General features: G+C 52.7%; 1 protein-coding gene across 1 annotated transcript; it reads left to right on the top strand.

Annotated features, from left to right (window-relative positions):
* The first annotated feature begins 97 nt into the window (after nucleotides 1-97).
* On the top strand, nucleotides 98-17,030 carry LOC128331566 (zona pellucida sperm-binding protein 3-like). The gene is made up of 12 exons (XM_053265130.1): nucleotides 98-465; nucleotides 1,718-1,836; nucleotides 2,408-2,511; nucleotides 3,027-3,204; nucleotides 5,004-5,130; nucleotides 6,466-6,557; nucleotides 7,909-8,048; nucleotides 9,319-9,438; nucleotides 11,352-11,477; nucleotides 15,363-15,446; nucleotides 15,720-15,833; nucleotides 16,839-17,030. The coding sequence occupies exons 1-12, from the start codon at nucleotides 145-147 to the stop codon at nucleotides 16,973-16,975; spliced, it is 1,662 nt and encodes a 553-aa protein (XP_053121105.1). The 5' UTR covers nucleotides 98-144; the 3' UTR covers nucleotides 16,976-17,030.
* The last annotated feature ends 5,638 nt before the right edge of the window (nucleotides 17,031-22,668 follow it).

Here is a 22,668-nt window from a genome sequence, read left to right as displayed (position 1 = left end):
AGGCTGGGAAGGGCGGAGCTGGCTCATAACACCTTGAGTCAGGTGACCCTTGTGGGGTGGGCGGGGCCAGGAGAAGGCCTATAAAAGGCCTTGCAGCCGAGCGCTCAGAGCACTTTGTTTGTGGGCTGGGTGAGCAGGGCAGAGATGTGGCTGTGTTTGCTTTGGGGTGTATGCACCTTGCAGGTGTTCTGTGGGGCTCAGCAGTGGGCCGCTTGGAGATGGCTACAGACCCCCCGGGCCCCGCATCGTGCTCAGCTGCCTCTGGCCTCCCCTGCAGTCACGGTGGCGTGTGGGCCTGACCGCATGGTGGTGACTGTCCGCAGAGACCTCTTTGGGGTGGGGAAACCCGTTGCCCCCACAGACCTGGCTCTGGGAGGGACCTTCTGCCCTCCTGTGTCCTTTGACTCTGCAGCGGACCTTGTTGTCTTTGAGGCTGGTCTCCACGAATGCGGCAGCGTCCTGCAGGTATTCTGTGGCATGTGGGGCTGCCCCTTGGCAGTATCTGCAGCTGGCTCTAGATGCTGCATTACTTGGGATGGAAAATACCTGGAGGTGCCAGGTACCCACACGGGCCCCATGCTCTTGTGCCCTGGCTGTCTGTTCCAATGGGGCTTGTGCAGGAGAACTTCCTAGCAGGTTCATTGTGCCCTCCTGTGGGTCAGGCCTGTCTCTTGCTGCTGCCCAAATCCTTGCTTTGCACTTGCTCAGAGGACGACTGTTTCTGTCAAAACTCTGGTGGGCTCTCCAGAAGCCTAGTGCTAGCAGTTGCCACTTGGGGTGGAGGGGAGGACCCCGGTGGCTTTCGGGACTCTTCCTGGCGTCATTTCTGTGGTCTTCCTGCTGCGTATGTCTCTAGCCAGGGCTTCCTGACTCTGGGTGCCTGGTGCTTGTTGGACTCCGAGACCCATCATCCCCTGCTGCAGTGGCCTCTGGGCATTGGGAGCTGCATGGAATTACTGTGACATCAGAGGAGCTCAGCTGGTGCCTAGGGCGTTGTCCAGACTGCAGGGCTTCTCCACCCTGGGCCCCCAGGTGTTGTACTACAGCTCCCATCATCCCCAGCTACAATAGCTGGGGATGATGGGGGTTGTAGTCCAACGTCTGGGAACCTAGGGCTGAGAAGCTCTGCCTTTTGTCCTACGTTGTCAGCTGCTTTGGACACCTTCCTGGGAAAATGGGATACAAGTGAGATAAAGAGGAGACAGTGTGGTGTAATGGTTAGAGTGTTGGACTAGGACTGGGGAGACCAGAGTTCGAATCCCCATTCATACTTGCTGGGTGAGTCTGGGCCAGTCACTTCTCTCTCGGCCTAATCTACCTCACAGGGTTGTTGTGAGGTTAAACATAAAACCATGTAAACCAGGAAGAGTGGGATATAAATGTAAAACTAAACTACATATGCCTAGTAAATGGTTGCTACTGGCTTGGTTGGTGGTTCCTCAAAACTGGGCCTTTTCTAGGGCTGCCCTGGGACCTTGGAATGTACTCCCTCACAAAAGTAGAGCCTCCCCTTCTCTGGACGTGTGAAAGAAAAATCAAACCTACCTGTTTAATCAGACCTTTTAATTTAAAGTTTTAATTGCTTAGTTTGTATCCATCTATTAAATTCTGAATTGTGTTAACGTTTTGATTTGTATAATGGGGCGGTATAGAAATGTGCCAGATAAAAGAAGCTTCAATGTTCTAGACTGAACATGTCCAACCCGCCTCGTTCTAGATGACTCCGGACTTGCTGATCTACCAAACACGCCTCTATTACACTCCGTCTCCTGCTGCCAACCAAGTAATTGTTAGAGCCAATGCTGCGGAAATACCCATTGAGTGCCGCTACCCCAGGTAAAAGGGGTGGGGAGGCCTTGCTGTGCTGGATTTCTCTTACCCAAGTCCTTAATGTTGGCCTAGCTGCCTCCAATGGAGCCCCTTTACAGTGGGGGGGGGGAAGATGCTGGGGAATGGGGTTGCCTCTCCCGAAGGAAAATTCCTACACCTTTAAGATCTGTGGGGGCACAAATCAACAGGTGAAGCTCTTGGCTGGCCAGAGGCTTTTGAGTAAGATTGATCTGGCACGGTTAACTTGCAGGTTACTCCATCAAGTGGGAGAAGACTGGTGTCTGCCCCAAAGAGCTTACAATCCCAAACTCTGAGGGAGACAATGAGGGGAGGGGAGGTAGGCTAAACAGGGCAGTCACACAGGGTGCCTCTGGTCAAGGTGGGCTTTGTGGAGGCATCATTCAGGGGTCTTGGGATGGGATTCCAGGTGTAAGGGGGAGGAAGGGTGGAGTTGGGACGAGCAGGAGACTGTAGGCTATCTGTGGAGGACTAGATGGCCTTTTGGTGCCCCTTGAGCCTTCGACTAAGTCTGTCAACTGGCCACTCCAATCCTCAGCTGCTTTTCTTCCCTGCCCAGGAAAGAGAACATCACCAGTAAGGCCATCAAGCCCACCTGGACTCCATTCAGGTCTGCCTTGTCAGCTGAAGCAAGACTGAAGTTCTCCTTGCAGCTCATGAGTGGTAAGGCTGAGGGATATGGGGGGAGAGAGGAGGACCGAGGGAAGAGCTAAAGCCGGAGCTTGGCCCTGCCGCGGGCAGCCCAAGGGGACCAGGGCTGAAGGACAGAAGGCTGCTGCAGGATGAGAACAGCAGTCCAGCATACTGCCTCCAACAGGGGACAGCCTGGTGTTTCCAAGGAGCTCTCAAATAGGGTGCAAAAGCTTAAAGGCCTCCCTGCCCTGCCAGCCTCTGATATTTGGAGGTAGGCTGCCTCTCAGCATGGAGGCTCCACATGACTAATGACCTCTGGTAGACCCCTCTCCCACCATGAGCATGTCAAAGCTGCCTCAAAATCCATCCAGCTTGCTGCTTCTCTTCCTCCCCGCTACTTAGTTCTTTCCCCCCAAAGAAAACGAAGGTGCCTCTGTTGGGGCATGCTGCTGAGAAGCTTTGTCTAGCCAACTGAGCCCTGCATAGGCTTAAAAACTGTGGGCCCAAGAGTTGGGGGTCAGCTGCTCTTTCTCTCCCTTCCCCAGAGGACTGGAGTGCAGAGAGAACCTCAACCACTTTCCAGCTAGGAGATGTCCTGTGCCTGCAAGCTGAAGTCAAGGCTGAAAACCACTTGCCCCTGAGGCTCTTCGTGGACAGCTGTGTGGCTCACCTGAGCCCCGAAACCACCTCGAGGCCCCAGTACTCTCTTGTTGACTTCCATGGGTAAGATGACATGATGACAAGCCAGGAGCATAGGAAGCTGCCATGTCCTGAGTCAGACCCTTGGTCCATCTAGCTCAGTATTGTCTACCCAGACTGGCGGCAGCTTCTCCAGGCAGGGGTCCCTCTGTCCTGTTTTGGGGATGTCGGGTAGGGAACTTGAAAGCTTCTGCATACAGATGCGCTCTTCCCAGAATGACCCTGTCCCCTAAGGGGAATATCTTGCAGTGCTCACACGAGTAGCCTCCCATCCAAATTTTAAAAAGGGCAGACCCTGCTTAGCAAAGAGGACAATTCCTGCTTGCTGCCACAAGACCTTCTCTCCAGGAACCCATGCACTCCAGATGAGCTGATAGCCAACTGGTAAAAGGTGTGTCTCACCCTGCAAGTCTCTTCGTTAAATTTAGGAACATAGGAAGCTGCCATATACTGAGTCAGACCATTGGTCCATCTAGCTCAGTATTGTCTTCACAGACTGGCAGCAGCTTCTCCAAGGTTGCAGGCAGGAGTCTCTCTCAGCCCTATCTTGGAGATGCTGCCAGGGAGGGAACTTGGAACGTAGATGCTCTTCCCAGAGCGGCTCCATCCCCTAAGGGGAATATCTTGCTGTGCTCACACATGGAGCCTCCCACCCAAATCTAAACCAGGGCAGACCCTGCTTAGCAAAGAGGACAATTCCTGCTTGCTGCCACAAGACCTTCTCTCCAGGAACCCATGCACTCCAGATGAGCTGATAGCCAACTGGTAAAAGGTGTGTCTCACCCTGCAGGTCTCTTTGTTAAATTTCTGGCTTACACTCTGCTTGAGCTCTGAAGCTACTTTACAACACACCAGTCTCTTGGGTCAGCTTTAGGTTGGTGGGGAGGAGGGGAGCTGGAAGGAGCTCTCCCTCACTGCCCTGCTACGCAGGAATGCTGCTTTAAGGTAGAAGGGGGAACTTCTGTGTGGCCTTTGCTGCCTCGATCCCACCCCTGCGGTGGCTTTTAGAATCAAAAAGGGGGGCCTTCCCCCTCACCACTCCCACCCTCACTGCAGCAGTGGGGACGGCAAATCCTTGGCCACCTACGGGCAGCAAAAGGCTTAAACCGCCCTTGACCAGAGCCCTGTGGTTGCCTCTGGTAGACTACAGGAGGGGTTGACCATGGCCATCTCCTGCGCAGGATGAGAGGATGCCTTTCAGCACCTTCCTGTATCGCTGCTGCCCCCCCCCCCCCGATAGAGGGGTTCCCTATCGTCTGAGAGACATGTCAGCGGGGATTTGAACCAGCAACCTCTGGCTTGCTAGTCAAGTCAAGTCTTTTCCCCGCTGCGCCAATGGTGTGACAATGCTTTGAAAAGGCAAGACGACTCTAAAACTTCATCCAGGCTATCGGAGGAATGGGCAGCAATGCCCTCCGGAGATGACTCCCTGGGGAGAGAGTACAGGCACTTGTTGGTCAGCCCAGCCCTTTCCTCTTTGCAAAATTTCCTGTTTTATGCTAGTAGGTGGGGGTAAAGAACAGGCAAGGAAGCTGCAAGCACAAGAAGGCTCCTGCCTACTTTCCAATCGGGGGTAGGGGGGAGATGTTGCCAAAACTCACTATCTGCATCTCCCCCCCCGAGAGGTTAGCAGAGGCCAAAATCTGGGGGCCTGGCTGATGCACTCGATGATGGTGTGGGGTGACCAGGATTGCAGGCACCAGGGTATAAACCAGAACGGCTCCTCCTAGCATCTTACACTGAGCTAGATGTTAAGAAGCACAAGTTATCCCTGGTTGGGTTAGAGCAGCTGGAAGGTGACCCTCTTCTCCTCCTTGGCACAGATGTCTAGTGGACGGAAGACAAGCCCCCGCCGTCTCCTCCTCCACATTCCTTTCCCCTCGGCCCTGGCAGGCGGCCCTGCGCTTCACGGTCAAAGCTTTCAGGTTTGCTGGAGACGCCAGGAACGTGGTGAGGATTCCTTCTTGCTGGGAGCTACGGAGGAGGAGCAGGGATGGGAAGAGAATGGATGACCCATTGTGGATCTGATGGGTGGAGAGCAAACATGGGTGTTGGTGGGGGGCAAGAGGGGGCATTTGCCCCTCTGGATTGAGCCAGTCCCCATTGAATTCAGTGGGGCATACTCGCAGGGAGGGTGGGGTATAGGATTGCTGGCTTTGCACCCAGCAAAAGCCCTGTGGATGCTTGGTATAAAACTCTGAGGGAGGGGCTCCCAGCCTTGAGTCCCCAAATGGCATGCTGGGCTACAACTTCCATAATCCAAATGCCACTGGGGATTATGGGAGTTGTAGTCCAGCATTTGGAGACTCAAAACTGAGAATGCTAATATTATAATGCCCTTATACAAATCTATGGTGTAGCCACATCTAGAGTTCTGCGTACAGTTCTGGTCACCATACCTTAAGGACATGATAGAACTGGGGAAGGTGCAGAAGAGGGCAGCCTCTTTACCTTGGAAAAGAGGCAACTAAGGGGAGACATGACTGAAGGTGTATAAAAGGATGCATGGAGTCGGGAGGGTGGACAGAGAAATGTTTCTCCCTCTCGCCACACTAGAACTAAGGGTCTAGAACTGTGAAACTGAAGGTCGGGAACTCTAGGACCGACAAGTGGAAGTCCTTTTCCACACAGCACACAATTAATCTATGGAGTTCTTTGCCATGGGATGTGGTGATGGCCACCAGCTTGGATAGCTTTAAAAGGGGCTTAGGCACATTCACGGAGGAGAGGTCGGTCAATGGCTACTAGTCGGAGGGCCACAGGCCAGCTCCAGCCTCCAAGGCAGAATGCCTCTGAGTCCCAGTGGCAGGGGAGTCACGGCAGGAGAGAGGGCATGCCGTCACCTCCTGCCTGTGGGCTCCCCAGCGGCATCTGATGGGCCACTGTGTGAAACCGGATGCTGAACTGGATGGGCCTCCTTGGGCCTGATCCAGCAGGGCTGGTCCTCTGTTGAGAGCTCTGCTTCCCGGCACTCTGTGCATGCTTCCCAAGAAGGTGCAGGGGCTCGAGAGGGCTCCGTTTCCTTTGGAGGATTCCCCCCAAATGCAGCATGGCATGGGGGGGACAGTTGCCCCCGCTTGGTGCTGGGGGGCTGCGCAGAGATTTCGGCTTTGGCTGAAGCTCCACACCAGCCCGATGGACCATTCATGGGGGAGCTGCACTTGGGGTTGATGGGGGGGCCTTGCCATACAGAAGAGAGGTGCTGAAGGAGGAAGGCCTGTTTGCAGCCCCCTGGGCCACGCAGGCAGTGAGGAGGGTGGGGCTGCCCATTCCCTTCTCTTCTAGATCTATATCACGTGCCACCTGAAAGCGACGCCAATGGACCAGGCGCCAGACGCCCAGAACAAAGCGTGCTCCTTCAACGCAGCAAGCAATACGTGAGTCCCTCGGAAAAGAATCTCCCTCTCCAGGGGCAGAGGAAGAAGCCCCCTTCTACCCAGGCAGGCCCCCCTTGGTCTCTCTAGCTCAGTCTTGTCTACACTGACTGGCAGCAGCCCTCCAAAGTTTCAGGGAGGAGTCTCTCCCAGCCCTCCCTGGAGAGGTCGAGGGTGGAACCTGGGGCCTTCTGCATGCCAAGCAGAGGCTCTGCCACTGAGCTACACCCTGTCCATCCCCTCGGGGGGGGAGTACCTTACTACGCTCACATGTAGTCTGTCCAAATGCAAGAGAGGAGAGCTGGCCTTGTGGTAGGACGCATGACTTGTCCCCTTAGCTAAGCAGGGTCCACCCTGGCTGTGTATGAATGGGAGACTTGATGTGTGAGCAGCACTGGAAGAGATTCCGCTCAGGGGATAATGGGGCCGCTCTGGGAAGAGCATCTAAGTTCCAAGTCCCCTCCCTGGCAGCATCTCCAAGATCGGGCTGAGAGAGACTCCTGCCTGCCACCTTGGAGAAGCCGCTGCCAGTCTGTGAAGACAATACTGAGCTAGATAGACCAACGCTCTGACTCAGTATATGGTGGCTTCCTATGTCCCTATGCAAGCCAGGGTGTCCCCTGCTTAGCAGAGAGGACAGCTCATGCTTGCTCCCAGCTCTCCTTCCCACCTTGGAGTGAGTGGCTGAAGGATGGATCCCTGGGCTTGCGAAGCAGAATGGCCTCTGGATATGCGCAGAGCTCCTCCTGTTGGGAAACAGGCCCTTGACTCCTCCCGTGTGCTCCTCCTGTTGGATGGGGCCAGGGCTGGCTTCTGTGCAAAGGACTCCAGCAGATTGCCCATCCTCCTTTGACCACACGGGGGATGATGGGAGTTGTAGTCCAACAGGCAGGGACTCGGTCTTGGGAACCCTGCTGCGCGGGGCCTGCGGACTCGCAGAGGACCAGCTCCTACTCTAGGGCTTTGAGCCTCCCTGGAGGAAAAATGTGTGACTTTCTGCAGAGGTCTGTGGCGCGCCCCACCCTCCACTGGCTGAAGTCTGGCCTGGGCTGGGAGTGGGGGGCGGAGAAGAACAGTAGGGGCGGCAGCCCGGGTTCCTCCTCCCGCTCCTGCCCTGCCTGGGAGCTGCGCTGCCTGACAGGCTGACCATTCATCAGGCAGAGCTGTACAGTTAGCTGCAGAGCTCTGTCTGATGAAGGCCAGCCTGCAGGCAGCAAACTGGGGAGCGTCGCCAGCAGATACATGGCCAGGAAGCAGAGGCTGCTGTGCCTCCTTTGGTGCCCCCCCCCGTGCATTAGGACCAGCCACTACTGCCTCAGCCTCTCCCCCCCCCCGCCCCGCTTTCTCCCTGCAGCTGGCTTCCTGTAGAGGGATCTCGAGACATCTGCGGCTGCTGTGAGTCCGGGGACTGTGGCGGGACCTGGGAGGAGCATCCCCGACATCTCGGCCCGAGACCTCGGCCCCTGGCAGCAAGCTGGCAGAGGAGCATGCCAGGTAGGCCTGCCCCTGGACTGGGGGGTGGCGTTCCATCTCCCACCACTGAGCGGACCTGATCCTTAACTGGTACTACACTCGCTAACTGGGAGTGGCTGCAATGGGTGTACCGGTCTACTTGGCTGCATCCTTACTGAAGTGTGCCGCCAAGTTGGTGTCGACTCCTGGCGCCCACAAAGCCCCGTGGTTGTCTTTGGTAGAATCCAGGAGGGGTTTGCCCTTGCCTCCTCCCGCACAGTATGAGATGTGGATGCCTTTCAGCACCTTCCGAGATCGCTGCTGCCCAATATAGTACCAGCGGGGATTCGAACCGGCAACCTCCTGCTTGTTAGTCAAGCATTTCCCCGCTGCGCCACTTAAGGTGGCATCCTTACTACTTTACCTCTTATTGCTTCCACTGAGAAAGAAGCCTTTTGCTTTTGCCTTCGGTCAGAAGACTTGGTCAAGGCAGTCTTCCGCTAGTCCAGCAGCCAGGCCGGCAAAGGCTGGCTTTTGATCAGCACCACTGGGAGGGACGAATACTCCTCGCGGCACTGGGCAACATCTGCCTCCTTAGGGAGTGCTGCTCCACTGACAGCTTTCTGTGTGGTTTATTTTAGTTACACGTCTATCCCACTTTTTCTCCATGGAGCCCAAAGCAGTGTACACAGTGGATTATCCTCACAACAACCCTGTGAGGTAGGCTAGGCTGAGAGAGAAGTGACTGGCCCAGAGCTGCCCAGCAAGTTTCATGGCTGAAGGGGGATTTGGACTCGGGTTACCACCCCTCTTTCCCTACCACCAAACAATTAGGGTCACTTTTGCACAGAAGAAAGGGTTAGGGTCACAAACAACTGAGGAACTTTGGAGGACCTTCCTGCCAACTCTCACTTCCATTCCTCTGACATCAGCGAACCTTTAAGTCATTTTTGGGTTGAAGCTTTGCAGTGCAGGGGCTGGTCCTTGGCTGATGTTGGGAGCACCCACACCTGGCTAGTCAGGCGGTCGGCCACTGATCTGATTAGGCGCCGTTGCCTTGAAGGGGTGGGAGCTGTAGCCCCGCGACCTCTGGGTGGCCCTCTGGGGACTGGCTGGGTGGGGCCAAGTCACCTGCTGCTTAGGAAGAGGCAGACCTCCACTCCCCCTCCGGCCTGGGCCAGCGGAGTCCAGTGAACTCCTGGAATGGGGCTGGGTTCTGAAGCCCAGAGAGGTTGGGCTGACCCTCCTGGACCCTGACCAGCCCCCGCCCCCCAGCAGAACTCACCTGGTCTTGGCTCCCTCCTGTCCACAGCCGACACAGCCCCGCATCGGACCTGGCTGGCCGTGGGGCCCCTCCTCGTCTCTGATCCCCAAGAGAGCTTTGGAGAGTTCCCTGGAGACCCGGAGGATGGTGAGGAGATGGCGAGGGAAGGTAAGAAGGGGGTTTCGGAAGGGGGGAGGAGTGGGGAATCCTCCCTGGAGTTCCTCTTCAGCGTTCCAAGAATAGTGCTGGGCACTCCCACTTCCTGAGTAGCAAGAAGCCTGAAGGAGGGCAGTGCCGGAGGGGGTTCTGCTTCTTTTGGCTGACTCAGGGGGCCCTGGGGACACGCCACACTTTCTCTAGAACAGCCATGCTGTGTCTAGCTGCCTTCTGCAGACCCTTTGCCCGATGGCTGCCTCTTCCACTCATCCAGACCCAGCTTGGGAGTCTGAGCAATCCAACCCACCAGCTGCATCAGCCTTGGGGAGGAGAGCAGGTCTGGTGGTAGGAAGCAGGACTTGTCCCCTGAGCTAAGCAGGGTCTGCCCCGGTTGCATTTGAATGGGAGACTTGGTGTGTGAGCACTTGTAGGATATTCCCCTCAGGGGATGGAGCCGAGCTCTGGGAAGAGCAGAAGATCCCAAGTTCCCTCCCTGACAATAGCATCTCCAAGAGAGGGCTGAGAGAGGCCCCTGCCTGCAACCTTGGAGAAGCTGCCGCCAGTCTGGGTAGACAATGCTGAGCTAGATGGACCAAGGGCCTGACTCAGTCTATGGCAGCCTCCGAGGTTCCTAGCCTGCCTCATGTGGCCAGGCAAAGCACCCATAAGGCTGCTGTGCCTTTAACTAAAAGCTTTCAGATCTGGACCCTTGTCTGGGTTCCTTGGAAGTACAGCTGGGCGGTTATGCTGAATGGCCCCTTTGCTCTGCTCTTGTTTCCTGTTCAGGGAAGCTGCTTCTTGCAGCATAAATGGCCCCAATCCCCCAGCTGCATTCAACAGGATGAAAGGAGGACTGATCCTGCAGAGAGGAAGCTCTCTAGCATTGCAAGGGATCTCGAATGAACAAGCCTCACTTACCTGTATGCCCCAACAGAAGATGCTGAATTTACAATTCCCTCCTTAAAAAGAGGTGGTAGAATAGAGGTTATATACCTATGTCTTTATTGCATGTATATACCACCCATCCCAGAACAGTTCAGGGCAGTTGACACAAAAGTTAAAATACAACATGTTTTTAAAAACATTCATTCTTAAACCATTTAAAACCAACCTAACCAAAGAGGAGGAGGAGGACTCTGAATTTAAGATGACACCCCAATCTCCCAGATCAAAGAACTTGAACAGTGGAAGCTGCCTTATACTGAGTCCTGCCCTTGGTCCCTCCAGCTCAGCATTGTCTGCACAGACTGGCAGCGGCTTCTCCAAGGTTGCAGGCGGGAGTCTCCCTGGGCTTGACTCGGAGTGTCCTAGGGACACGCCACACTTTCTCGAGAACAGCCACGCTCTGTCTAGCTGCCTTCTGCAGACCCCTTGCCCAATGGTGCTTCCAAGGAGGGAACCTGGAACCTTCCTTATGCAAGCGTGCAGGCGCTCTCCCCAGAGCGGCTCCATCCCCTGAGGGGGAATATCTTCCAGTGCTCACACAAAACGTTTCCCGTTCTTATGCAACCAGGGCAGACCCTGCTTAGCAAAGGGGACAAGTCGTGCTTGCTGCCACAAAACCAGCTCTCCTCTCCAGCAAGCCCACTCTCTCTGAGCAGGCGGGGCTTCCGTCGTGTGGCAAACTCCTGAGTCCAGAACTGCAGAAAAGCCATCCCTCGGCTGCTGAGGCTCAGCTGTGCTGCTACATGGCTCCACTGTGGAAGCAACCACCGGGCTCCTTGGCCCCTGGCTGTTGCTCAGTCACAACAGAGGTGCCACGTCACGGTCACCTCTTGCAGAGGCAGGTTGGTCCCAATAGCTGTCCCGCCCCCCCCCGCCCCGCCCCCGAAGCAGGATCCTAAGCAAGACTCCTCTGAAGTCTCTGTTGGATGCAAGTCCCTGATGGGCAGTGGCTGGTGCTTGCTTCTGTCTCCTGGTGGCAGAGTTCATTCCCGTGGTGGCAGAATCCCAAATGGACGCAGCGGGATCACGGTCGCTCTTCAGGGAGCAGGAAGGGTCGGCCAACTTCTCAGAAGACCAAAGACTTGAGCCGGTGATGCCGCTAGGAGGTAAGAAGGGCCAGGTGAGAGGCAATAAGATTCGGAGGCCGAATTGGAGCTTGAGGTCCCTGGCGCTTTCCAGATTAGACCCTGCAATGGGGTCACGGCAGATCTCGGAAGGGTGCTTCCACGCTCCCTGCGTCGTGACACCGCACTCCCTATGCGGACAGCAGGGGACCGTTCACATTGGTAATGCCTTGTCTCGAATGTAATTGCTGCAATATAGAGCTAGGACGTTGTATATCTGGCATAAAGAAGCTGGTGTGTTTTGGGGGTTGTTAGTTTCCGTGAGACTGTTCACCCCGCTGTTTACATTTTCAATGCGACTTGCCTGAACGGAGGCATTTTGCTGCTGTTGAGCAGCTAGTCTGGAAAGTGCCCCGGTGTAGCCCAGGAGTTCTCAGACAGGAGTCCCCAAATGTGGCTGTACTACAACTCCCATCATGTAGTCCAGCCACATCTGGGGACCCGAGTCTGAGAACCCCTGGTATAGGCCCTTTTGAACAGATTCAATGAGGCCGCACTTAAGAGCCCTGCTCCATCAGACCGAATTTGACTGAGCAGAATGTCATCCTGCTTCCACAGTGGCCAATCAGATGGCTCAATTAGACCCCCGCAAAGCAGGGCAACCATCCTCTCCCTGCTGTCCAGCCACTGGTAGGCGGTGGTATCCTGCCCCTTAGAACCTCCAAGTGGTTTGGCCATCAGGACTGCCTGCAGGTGATAAGCTTGCCCTCCCCCTCTGAATATACCGAAGCCCCTCTTAAAGCCATGGCTACATCTTGTAGCAGAGAGTTCCATAGGCTTGTGTTTCAGGACAGGGGAGAATCCCTTTAATCTACTGTGCATCTGGTGCACTGCAGTTCTTGTGGTGTTAGAGAGGGAGACACTTTTCTTTCCACACCATGCTTTTAAAACTCCATCGTGTCCCCCATTGTCTTAAACCCGTGCTCCTCATTGTAAGACCCAGGGGCCAGTGGTGCCCCCCTCTCAGCCTTAATTCCAGCCCCCTGACTAATTGCTGGGCTTGTAAGAAGCTTCGGCCAAAGCAGGAACTCTGCCCAGTCTCCCTGGCACCATGCCGAGATGAGCAATCTCACCGTCTAGTGCTGTATTTTGACTGGCACTGGTGGGGTTTCCTTTAGGAGAAACGGAGCCCTTTTGAGCCCCGGCATCATCTTGGAAAGCATGCGCAGAGTGCTGGGAAGTCTAGCTCTTCCTGGAGCTTTCCCCATATGGCTCTTGAGAACAGAGGTGCAGCTAGGTAACTCTGGACCCTGGAACTAATGAGCTTACCCAACCACCCCAGCAAAATAAGCATCCTTTCTGTGTGTGTATATATGTACTTCACCCCCAAACCCACAGGTCTGGGCCAGAATGCATTCCCCCCACAAGGCTACACAAGCCCCAATGGAGTCACTCGACTTCTTGGCCATTCACTACCTGGCACACAACACGTGTCCCTGGCTTCACAATTCTCATGCAGACCTTTCAGATCACAAACCAACTTGAGCATAGTTTATTTGTGTAAAAAGGCGGCATGTTCAGATGTAACGGTTAGTTCCACTTTCACTAGAGGTGAAGCACTTGATGGATAGGGAACTTTCTGGCCACTTTACTGCATTCGAGGTGGGGGGATTCATCAAACCACAGGACTGACCAAGGTCCTTGAAATGAAAATAGCATCCTGGCATATGTGTGCCCAGTTTCAGAACTCTGAGCCCAGCCATTCTGAAAGTGTAAAGAGTTATTGGGCCAAAGGCAGGCGTGCTTCACTCTTTTATGAAGGCAGATTCCTTCACATGGGGGTGAAATGATGGACCCAGGGAGGGGAGGCAGGGGGGCTTCAGTTCCAGAAGTTTTTGTAATTTTCTACCATGAAACAAGCCTATTATATTATTTCTTGTTTACACAGTCAGACAGGTGTTATTGACTGGTTTGTTTTATCCAGACATTGAGTCCTTCCCAAGGACCTGGGATGGCTGAATTTTATTATCAGTGTTGTTGCTGTTGTTGTTATAGATATCGTCACAGAATATAGGCTGTTCCCAGTAAAGCTGCTTTTTGTGATTGGCTGATGGTGATTTCTGTGGCCCCTATGGTGTTGAGGTGCTCTTCAAGGTCTTTTGGAACTGCACCCAGGGCGCCAATTACCACTGGGATTATTTTGGTCTTTTTCTGCCACAGCCTTTCAATTTCAATTTGTAGATCTTTGTATTTTGTGATTTTCTATTTTTCTTCTGTTCTGCTATCCCCTGGTATTGCTATGTCGATTGTTTTGACTTGTTTTTCTTTCTTCTCGACTACAGTCATATCTGGTGTATTGTGTGGCAGATATTGTCTGTTTGTAGTCGGAAGTCCCATAATATTTTTAAATCTTCATTTTCTACCACTTTTTCAATTTGATGGTCCCACCAATTATTGGCTATAGGTAGCTTGTATTTTTTGCAGATGTTCCAGTGTATCATCCCTGCTACCTTGTTATGCCTTTGTTTGTAGTCAGTCTGTGCAATCTTTTTACAACAGCTGATTAGGTGGTCCACTGTTTCATCTGCTTCTTTACAAAGGCGGCACTTGCTGTTTGTTGTTGACTTTTCTACTTTTGCTCTTATTGCATCTTAGTGCCTGTTCTTGTGCAGCCAGTATTAAACCCTCTGTTTCTTTCTTCAAGTTGCCATTCTTAAGCCATTGCCAGGTCTTGGTGATGTCTGATTTTCCACTTATATTGTGCAATTATTGACCATTCCAGTGGCTTCTTTTTCCATTTTTCTGCTCGGTTCTTGACTTGTTCTTTCTTGTAGGCTTGCTTTGTTTCATTGGTGTTGAATAGTTTCTCGTTCTTGACCATTTGAAGTGCATCTTCTTCACTGTCCTTGATATATTCTTCCAGGCCTCTTTTCTCCTCCTCTACTGTTTGATGGACTTGCAGCATTCCTCTTCCACCTGAGCTGCGAGGGAGGTAGAGCCTATCTACATCACTGTGGGGGTGCAGAGCATGATTGATGGTCATGATTTTCCTGGTCTTACGATCTAGCGTCTCTAGCTCTGCCTGGGTCCAGTCTATTATTCCTGCAGTGTATCTGATAACAGGTATAGCCCAGGTGTTTATGGCTTATATGGTGTTCCTGCCATTGAGTTTGAACTTGAGGATTTTTCTAACTCTCCTGATGTATTCACTTCCCATTTTTCTTTTAACTTCAGTGTGTGCGATGTTATCAGCCTGGAGAATGCCCAAGTATTTGTAATGTTCTTTCTCTTCCAGGTTCTTGATCTTGCTTCCATTGGGCAGTTCTATTCTATTCTATTTTTCTTATTTTCCCTCTGTTCATTATTAATGCAGCACACCTGTCTAGTCCAAACTCCATTGCTATATCGCTACTGAATATACGGATAGTGTTTAGCAGTGATTCGATTTCTGACTGGGACTTTCCATACAACTTCAGATCGTCCATGTACAGCAGATGGTTGAGTTCACTGGATGTTTTAGATGTTTGGTATCCAAGGCCTGTTTTGTTTAGTATTTGTGAAAGTGGGGTCATGGCGATTACATTATTATTATTCTCTTAGCGGTGAATGCCTTTCCAGCAGGAAATGGCAACACATATCCAGCCTGGCACCAGCAAGTGTGCAGTATGGCAACCTGTCAGGCCTCTCCTAAGTTGGCCCCACGGCCAAAAAAGGCAGCCGAAGTCTGTTGAGCCTTATTCTGCAGAAGTCCTGGGAGCTCGGCCTCTAAACTGAGCCCAGGAGGGAACACTCGCATCTCAGAGGAAAGGGCTTCCAGCGCTCCTTCTGGGGGCCTTCCCTGCCTCTTCCAGCTTGGACGGGCTGACCTAGAACTCTGTAGCCCTTGGTCTATCGGGTGGCATATAAATAAAATGTTATCCTTTGCAGCATATGTAAGGGGAGGACCCAGTTTCTTCAGCGGAGGGCAAGATGGCTCTGGGTTTGGAGACCGCGGAGAAGCAGCTATACCAGGTACAAACCTCTGCGGGGAGGATGCATCCCAGAGCCCACTGGTCAGGTGGGGTATATAGTCAAGCAGCGGCAGAAGGGCCTGGAGCCTCCTCGGCATCTTTCGACCCGCAACTAAGTTAGTAGAGTTAGTTGTGCACAGCTCTGCTTTGGCTTGGTTGCTTGGGTTCTGCCGGGCGTCATGTTGGGAAGTGGCGCTTGCTGAACTCCGAACTCCAAAGCCCTCGGCAAGATGGCTGCGCTCCTGGCTCAGCCGTGCTGCCTTCTTCCCCGCAGAGGAGAGGAGCAGAGCCCTGGAGTTCAGGGCAGGGGTGGTGTCCAGGCCCCTTGAAGAGGCTGTCTCCAGCTCTGGCAAGCTCCCTGCAGAAGCCGCCAGTGTGACAGCAGAAGGTAAGCAGGCCAGCTGCAAGTGCTCCCGGCTCAGCTTGGAGGCTTTGGGGCTATTGGGAAGGGGCTGGGCAGCGAGTCACTAAGTGGGGCCCTAAGCCTGAAGACTGCTTGGATGTTGCCAAAAATCCCAGGCGTGTGAACTAGCTGTGGCTAGGTGTGAGGGAAGACACACTGTACATGCCCGGAAGCACTCTTGCACTCCAGGGCAGAGCCAAGTTCACACGACTTGCATTTTGTATTGAGTAACTTAAAAGCTGCCTGCGATGGCTCCACAAGAGAGCTGGAGTGAGGCATATTGTCAGCACCAGAACTCTGGCTGCAGAATGCAAAGTCACTCAAATGCCCTCTGAGATGGTCTTTGCCCACAGGAACATAGAGTCAAACCCTTGGTCCATCTTGCTCAGTATTATCTTCACAGACTGGCAGCAGCTTCTCCAAGGTTGCAGGCAGGAGTCTCTCTCAGCCCGATCTTGAAGATGCTGCCAGGGAGGGAACTGGGAACCCAGAGGCTCTTCCCAGAGCGGCTCCATCCCCTGAGGGGATTATCTTGCAGTGCTCACACATCAAGTCTCCCATAAATATGCAACCAGGGCAGACCTGGCTTAACTAAGGGGACAAGTCAGGCTTGCTGCCACAAGACCAGCTCTCCTCTCCTCTCCTCTGAAGAAGGGAGCTCTCTGGTATTTGCAGTACAAACTCCAGCTGGAGCTTCTTCCTTCTGGGCTTCCCTCCCCATTCCTATTGACATCTGAAAATGGAGCTGGGCTACAAATCTGGGCTCCTAATGTGGGGGTCTCCAGATGTTGGACTACAACTCCCATCCTCCCCAGCCAGAGCTGGTGGGCATTGGGGCTGGGGTCTAGCATCTGGGGGCCCCTGCCCTGGAGAACTTGTGGAGGTCGCCCACCCTCTGCTTGTAAGCACCTGCTCCGTAGGCTGTTGCGTGACGGGCGGCTGCTGAGAGGTGGCCCCCCAGCCCTGACTCCGCTCTCCCGCTCTCTGCAGGTCTGGCAGAGCAGTCTGGCACTGGGCTTGGCTTGAGTCTCCTGACGGCCGGCCTCTCTGTGGCCCTCCTTGCTCTGGGTGTCTCTGTCCTGGTCAAAAGATGCCGTCCTTCCTCCCCGTCTCAGCGCAGCCCGTAACTCTAGCAGCAGCTTCTGTACATACGAGAGCCAAGTAAAAGTGCTCTAAAGTTTGGCCTCTGTAGACTTATTATCATTTGGGGTTAGGGTGGGGGCGGCGGTGGTGAATCTTGCTCCGGTGACTAGCCTTGAAGGGTGCCTGGCAGGGCAGGGCGGCAGCCTCCCCACCGTGGGGGTGGGCCCAGGGGCATCTGCAAGAGCAGCCTGGCGATGATGCCGAAAGCAAGCGTCCTGAAGAAGCAGATCCCCCCCCCCGCAACGCACAGACGCTGGCTCAGCCAAGACCTGGTCAGCTCTCCTGCCCACACTGGGCCCCACCCCTGCTAGGAAACCCCCCAGTGGTCCTTCAGAGAAAGAGCAGCTGCCTTGTTCTTGCTCTTCCTCCCCATCAGGCCAGGTCGGGTTATTCTCCCCACCGCCACATTCCACAGACACATGACCCACTGCAGCGAGTGGTGCCCCCCCCCCTTGGAACAGCAGCAGCTTGGTGCTGGGTTAGGAGCAGAGAGGGATGCTGTGCCAAACCGGAACACGCAATGCCATGTTCATGGACACACAGTATGGCACAGTGCCCGGACAAGTGGCCGCACGGATCGCCCTGAGTCAACGAGCGGAATCCCGGCATCCAATCTCCAACGTGGCTCTGAAAGATCAAGAAGAGTGAGCCGTCACTCTCTCTCAGATCTGAGCGCTGGAAGTTTGGGTATGCAAGTTCCAGTATTGCCACTGGGCCGCTGTTGGGAACTAGAAGAGGGCAAAAGACCCGAGTTATAAACGGCATTCTTTCTTAAGAGTGTGTGCCCTCCTTTTCTACAAAAAGGGGCTCTAAGATAGCAAAAGGTAGGTCCTAAAGAGGTTTCTGGGCACTTTCCAGATTAGACTCTGCAATAGGGTCACGGCGTGTCTCGGAAATGTGCTTCCACACTTGCTGTTTTGGGGGGTTGTTTTTCCGCAAGACTGCTCCCCCTGCTGTTTACATTTTGGATGTGACTTGCCTGAACGGAGGCATTTTGCTGCTGTTGAGCTGCTAGGCAGGAAAGCATCCTGGTCTGCTAGGAAGACGCCAACAGCAGCCACAGAGGGATGCTGTGCTGCCTTGAATAGGGACACTTGCTCTCCCTCTGGATACAAAGCTGCTGCTTTCCCCTGGGCCCAGATAGTGCAGAGAACGTACAGTCATCCCTTGCCAATGGTGGTTTTCCCAATTGCAGTTTTGAGTATCCGTGACTGGGAAATTGTGACCGGTCTCACCAACCACAACCCAAATACCTGCAGTTTGGAAAGATTTTTTAGTGATTTGGAGTCGTTTCCACAATTTGGGGGGGTTCAGAGGTTCAACCTGCTCTTTCCTCTTGCTGACCCTGCCAAATCCTTGTGACTTTGAATGATTTGGGGGGTTCAACATTTTCCTGAGGTTGTTTGCTCACTCCAGGTGAACTTTGGCAATTTATTTGTATTTCTTTCTTTGATTTTTCAGTCTTTTCATGACCACATGATTTCAATTGCTTGTCAGCCACGAATTTGCCAATGGCAAGGTTTTGCTGGGACAGAACCCTCATAGTTGGCAAAGGATGACTGTTCTGTTTTTACAAGTAACCTGCTTACTACTCTGGGTGCAAGACTCAGCAAGCAGTCAGAAGTGTAGTGAAGGTGTGTAGTATGTAGTGAAAATGCTGTTGCCAAGCACTGATCTCCAGGGTGGGGTGTGCAGCCTGTATGCTTAACAGAATCCAGGAAGGGTGCTGTGCAGTCCAGATGGATGTGTTTCTTGTTGGATCTTGTGTTTATTTAGCAAAGCACCAAAAAGAAAGCTACCCACTCCAGTTACAGAGCAGAGTGCAGAGTTTAGTTGTTGCAGTTATTTAAAGAACACACATGGAGACTGCTGTACAATCAAAACTAAATAGGTTTATTGGTGAAGTACATTATGGATAGGAAAGACCTAGTCCTATCTATCAGCTACATGATGGATACATAGGGGGCGAGAGAGATGTTTCCATCTATTCTCTAAGGGGAAAAGAAGAGGACTGACTCGGCACAAGAAGTACCTGAGGAGTCAAGGCAGGTGTCAGAGAGTAGAGGCAAAGCAGGGGCAGGTAAAGGAGACCCTCACTAACTATCTCTACTCCCAATGCCCCTAGTGGTCATTAGGATAGTTGGTGCAAAAGGGCAGGGCACTAGAACGCCATCTCCAACAGTTCTAAGGGGTCGTGGGCCAGCATAAAGTGGCACCCCTCCAAGCAGGTCCTGGGCAGGCTTGATTCAGCAAACTCTTCTAGCTTAACAACATCAAGGTGGCTAACATGCAAGGCCTCAAACAAGCATGGTTAGTTTCTTTAGGAATCACTTGGCCCAATCTCACAGGAAACCATACTTTCATCCCTGCACTGCAGTAGAAAGAACAGGCTTCAAGCACTCCCCAGGTCCTCCTTCCACATACACATCTGCCAGCAAACAATCTGCTTCAACACTGATGATGCGACTGGCAGCTTGTGTCATAGTGATCACATCTCCATGGTCCTTCTTCCTCCATGTCTCCCCATGGCAGCTGTGACGGGCTATCCACATTACAAGGCTGAGCCAATCTCCTGAACATAGGAAGCTGCTATATACTGAGTCAGACCAGTGGTCCAACTACCTCAGTATTGTATACACCAGGGATTCTCACCATTGGGTCCCCAGATGTTACTGGACTTCAACCCCCATAATTTCCAACCAAAGGCCGCTGGGGCTGGGGATTATGAGAGCTGAAGTCCAATAACACCTGGGGACCCAGCATTGAGAATCCCCGGTCTGCACAGACTGGCAGCAGCTTCTCCAAGGTTGCACGCAGGAGTCTCTCTCAGCCCAATCTTGGAGATGCTGCCAGAGAGGGAACTGGGAACCTTCTGCTCTTCCCAGAGCAGCTCCATCCCCTGAGGGGAATACCTTGCACTGCTCAAACATCAAGTCATAAGAACATATCATGCCCAAGGCCCATCTAGTCCAGCATCCTGTTTCACACTGTGGCCCACCAGATGCCACTGGAAGCCTACAGGCAGGAGTTGAGGGCATGCCCTCTCTCCTGCTGTTACTCCCCTGCAACTGGTACTCAGAGGCATCCTGCCTTTGAGGCTGGAGGTGGCCTATAGTCCTCTGACTAGTAGCCCTTGTTAGACCTCTCCTCCATGAAGTTATTCAAACCCCTCTTAAAGCCATCCAGGTTGTTGGCTGTCACCACATCTTGCGGCAGATAATTCCACAAGTTGATTATGTGTTGTGTAAAAAAGTACTTCTGTTTGTTGGTCCTAGATTTCCTGGCAATTGATTTCATGGGATGACCCCCTTTTTAGTGTTTTGTGAGGGAGAAGAATTTCTCTCTATCCACTTCCTCCATACCATGCATGCTTTTATAGACCTCTATCACGTCTCTCCACAGTTGTCTTTTTTCTAAACTAAATAGCCCCAGGTGTTGTAGTCTTGCCTCATAAGAAAGGTGCTCTAGGCCCCTGATCATCTTGGTTGCCCTCTTCTGCACCTTTTCCAGTTCTACAATGTCATTTTTTAGATGTGGGGACCAGAATTGTATGCTTTCCATCAATTGCCTGGAACGGACATTAAGCTAACCGGCCTATAATTTCCCGGATTGCCCCTGGATCCCCTTTTGAATATCAGTGTTACATTGGCTACTTTCCAGTCCAGAGCTTGATTGCAGGGATAAGTTATATATTTTAGCAATTCTCCAATCCATATGCAACCAGGGCAGACCCTGCTTAGCTAAGGAGACAAGTCATGCTTGCTACCACAAGAACAGCTTTCCTCTTGAACCTGAGTTCCCAAAAGCAAAACTTGACTCTGAATATGGGCAATGAGCATTTTTTGGATTATACTTTATAGCATGGACAGAAGTGGGGTTGTGATCTGTGGCCAAGTGAATTTCCTGCCATAAAAGTGATGTCCACATTTCTTAATACGCCGGACCAACACCAAAGCCATTCTGAGCACGGCTGGACTCAACAATCTAAAAGCTAGGGGTTGCTTTGTGCCTTCAGGCAGTACATGGGAGATCACCACTCATAGAGCATATGTGGAGGCATTACAGGCCAGATTGTAATATCAATTGTGAGCTGGATGAATCAACATTTGCTCTGATGCATACACAACAATTTTGTAACCCGATTTGCAGAAGAGCAAATTATATAGTCTAGTGTAAGCATTTGGGCTGCTTTGGGGAAGGAAAAAAGTCAAGATCTGTATACGAGTGGACCATTTGTGCACTTTAAAGGCATATTAATTTCTCCTGCAGTTACCTTAGGGTCACTGGTGTGGACTTCCTGGACTTTAGAAGGGGAAGAGCATTAAATGCCTTGTGTTTTTTGTTACAATTTTGGACTGACTTAGCAGAGGGTCGCTTTATTAAACCGCTTCTCAATGAAGTTCTCAAAGTGCTTCGCATAGCAAAAGGAAAGAAGATGCTGTGCTGGGCGCTTTCCAGCTTACCTGCTCAATGGCAGCAAAATGCTTCGGTTCAGGCAAATCGCATTCAAAGCGTAAATAGCAAAGTGCCCAGCAGGGGGAGCAGTCTCATGAAAACTAACAACTGGAAAATACAGCAACCTTTTAATGCCCGACATATGTTAAGCAATAAATTGCAACAATTAAATCCAAAACAAGGCATCGGAAATGTGAATGGCACCCTGCTGTCAGCGTAGGGACTGCGGTGTCACAACACAGGAAGTGCAGAAGCACACGTAGGCAACAAGACACCTGTCGGAGCAAGACAGGGCAAATGACTGAAACTTGAGGGGATTGCCCCTCCCGCTGGAAAGGAGGAAAAGCTTCTGATTGGCCCTGTCTCAGAGCAGGAGGTCGTGGCAACCCATAATAGTCTCGGATGCAATCCTCTCCTGAGGGAGAATAAGTAACATTTTGAGGGAGTAAAAGCTGGAGCCAAACTTAAGCCTTGCTTTAACATCATTCTAAAATATTTCATAAGGTGGTTATTCCACTTCCCCCCAGCCTTCCTCTGGCAAGATTGACACGCTTCCAGAAATGGCTCTTTCTAGGACTTTATCTGGGGAGGTGGGAAGACAAGCATTAAAGGTAGCAAATGTTTGGACTTGGACTTCATCACTTTTGTTCACAGCATCTCCTCCATACTCTACAGCAGTGATCTTTCAGGCAGGGGGCACTTGGGCAAGCAAAAAGCCCCTGCCATCACGAGAGCCATTTCCCACTGTGCTGGCCTCTGCATAGTACTGGGTTTTCCTCAGTGCTGGGAGGACCCTGGGAGAGAGAGAAAGCCCCTTCTTAAGAGCTCTGTGGGGAAAGCACCAGGAAAGGCTACACTTCCCAGGACGCTGTGCACGCCTTCCAGAATGGTGCAGGGGCTCGAGAGGGCTCGGGTTCCCTTCAGGGAGCTCCCTGGGGATGGGCACAGCACTGCAGGATGAGAATGGTCGTCCCTGCATGGTGCCAGGAAGACTGTGCAGAGTGTTCCGCTTTGGCCAAAGCTTCACACAGGCCCAGTAAACAGTCGGGGAGCCGCCCCTGGGCCTTACGAAGCACCCCACAGCTCTATCAGTACGACTCAGGTGGGGGACAGAGGAATGAGCCAGCTGGAGGGAGACTCTTTCCTTCTCCCCACGTGTGGCGGTTCTTCAACACTGTGGAGCCAAAGAGCGAGTCATGCTGTCTACCGGGGGGGGGCGTGG

This window comes from Hemicordylus capensis, chromosome 6 (genome assembly GCF_027244095.1).
Source record: "Hemicordylus capensis ecotype Gifberg chromosome 6, rHemCap1.1.pri, whole genome shotgun sequence".
Classification (NCBI taxonomy): domain Eukaryota; kingdom Metazoa; phylum Chordata; class Lepidosauria; order Squamata; family Cordylidae; genus Hemicordylus; species Hemicordylus capensis.
The sequence above is the reverse complement of the archived record's forward strand: the minus strand, read 5'-3'. Positions and strand labels throughout refer to the sequence as shown.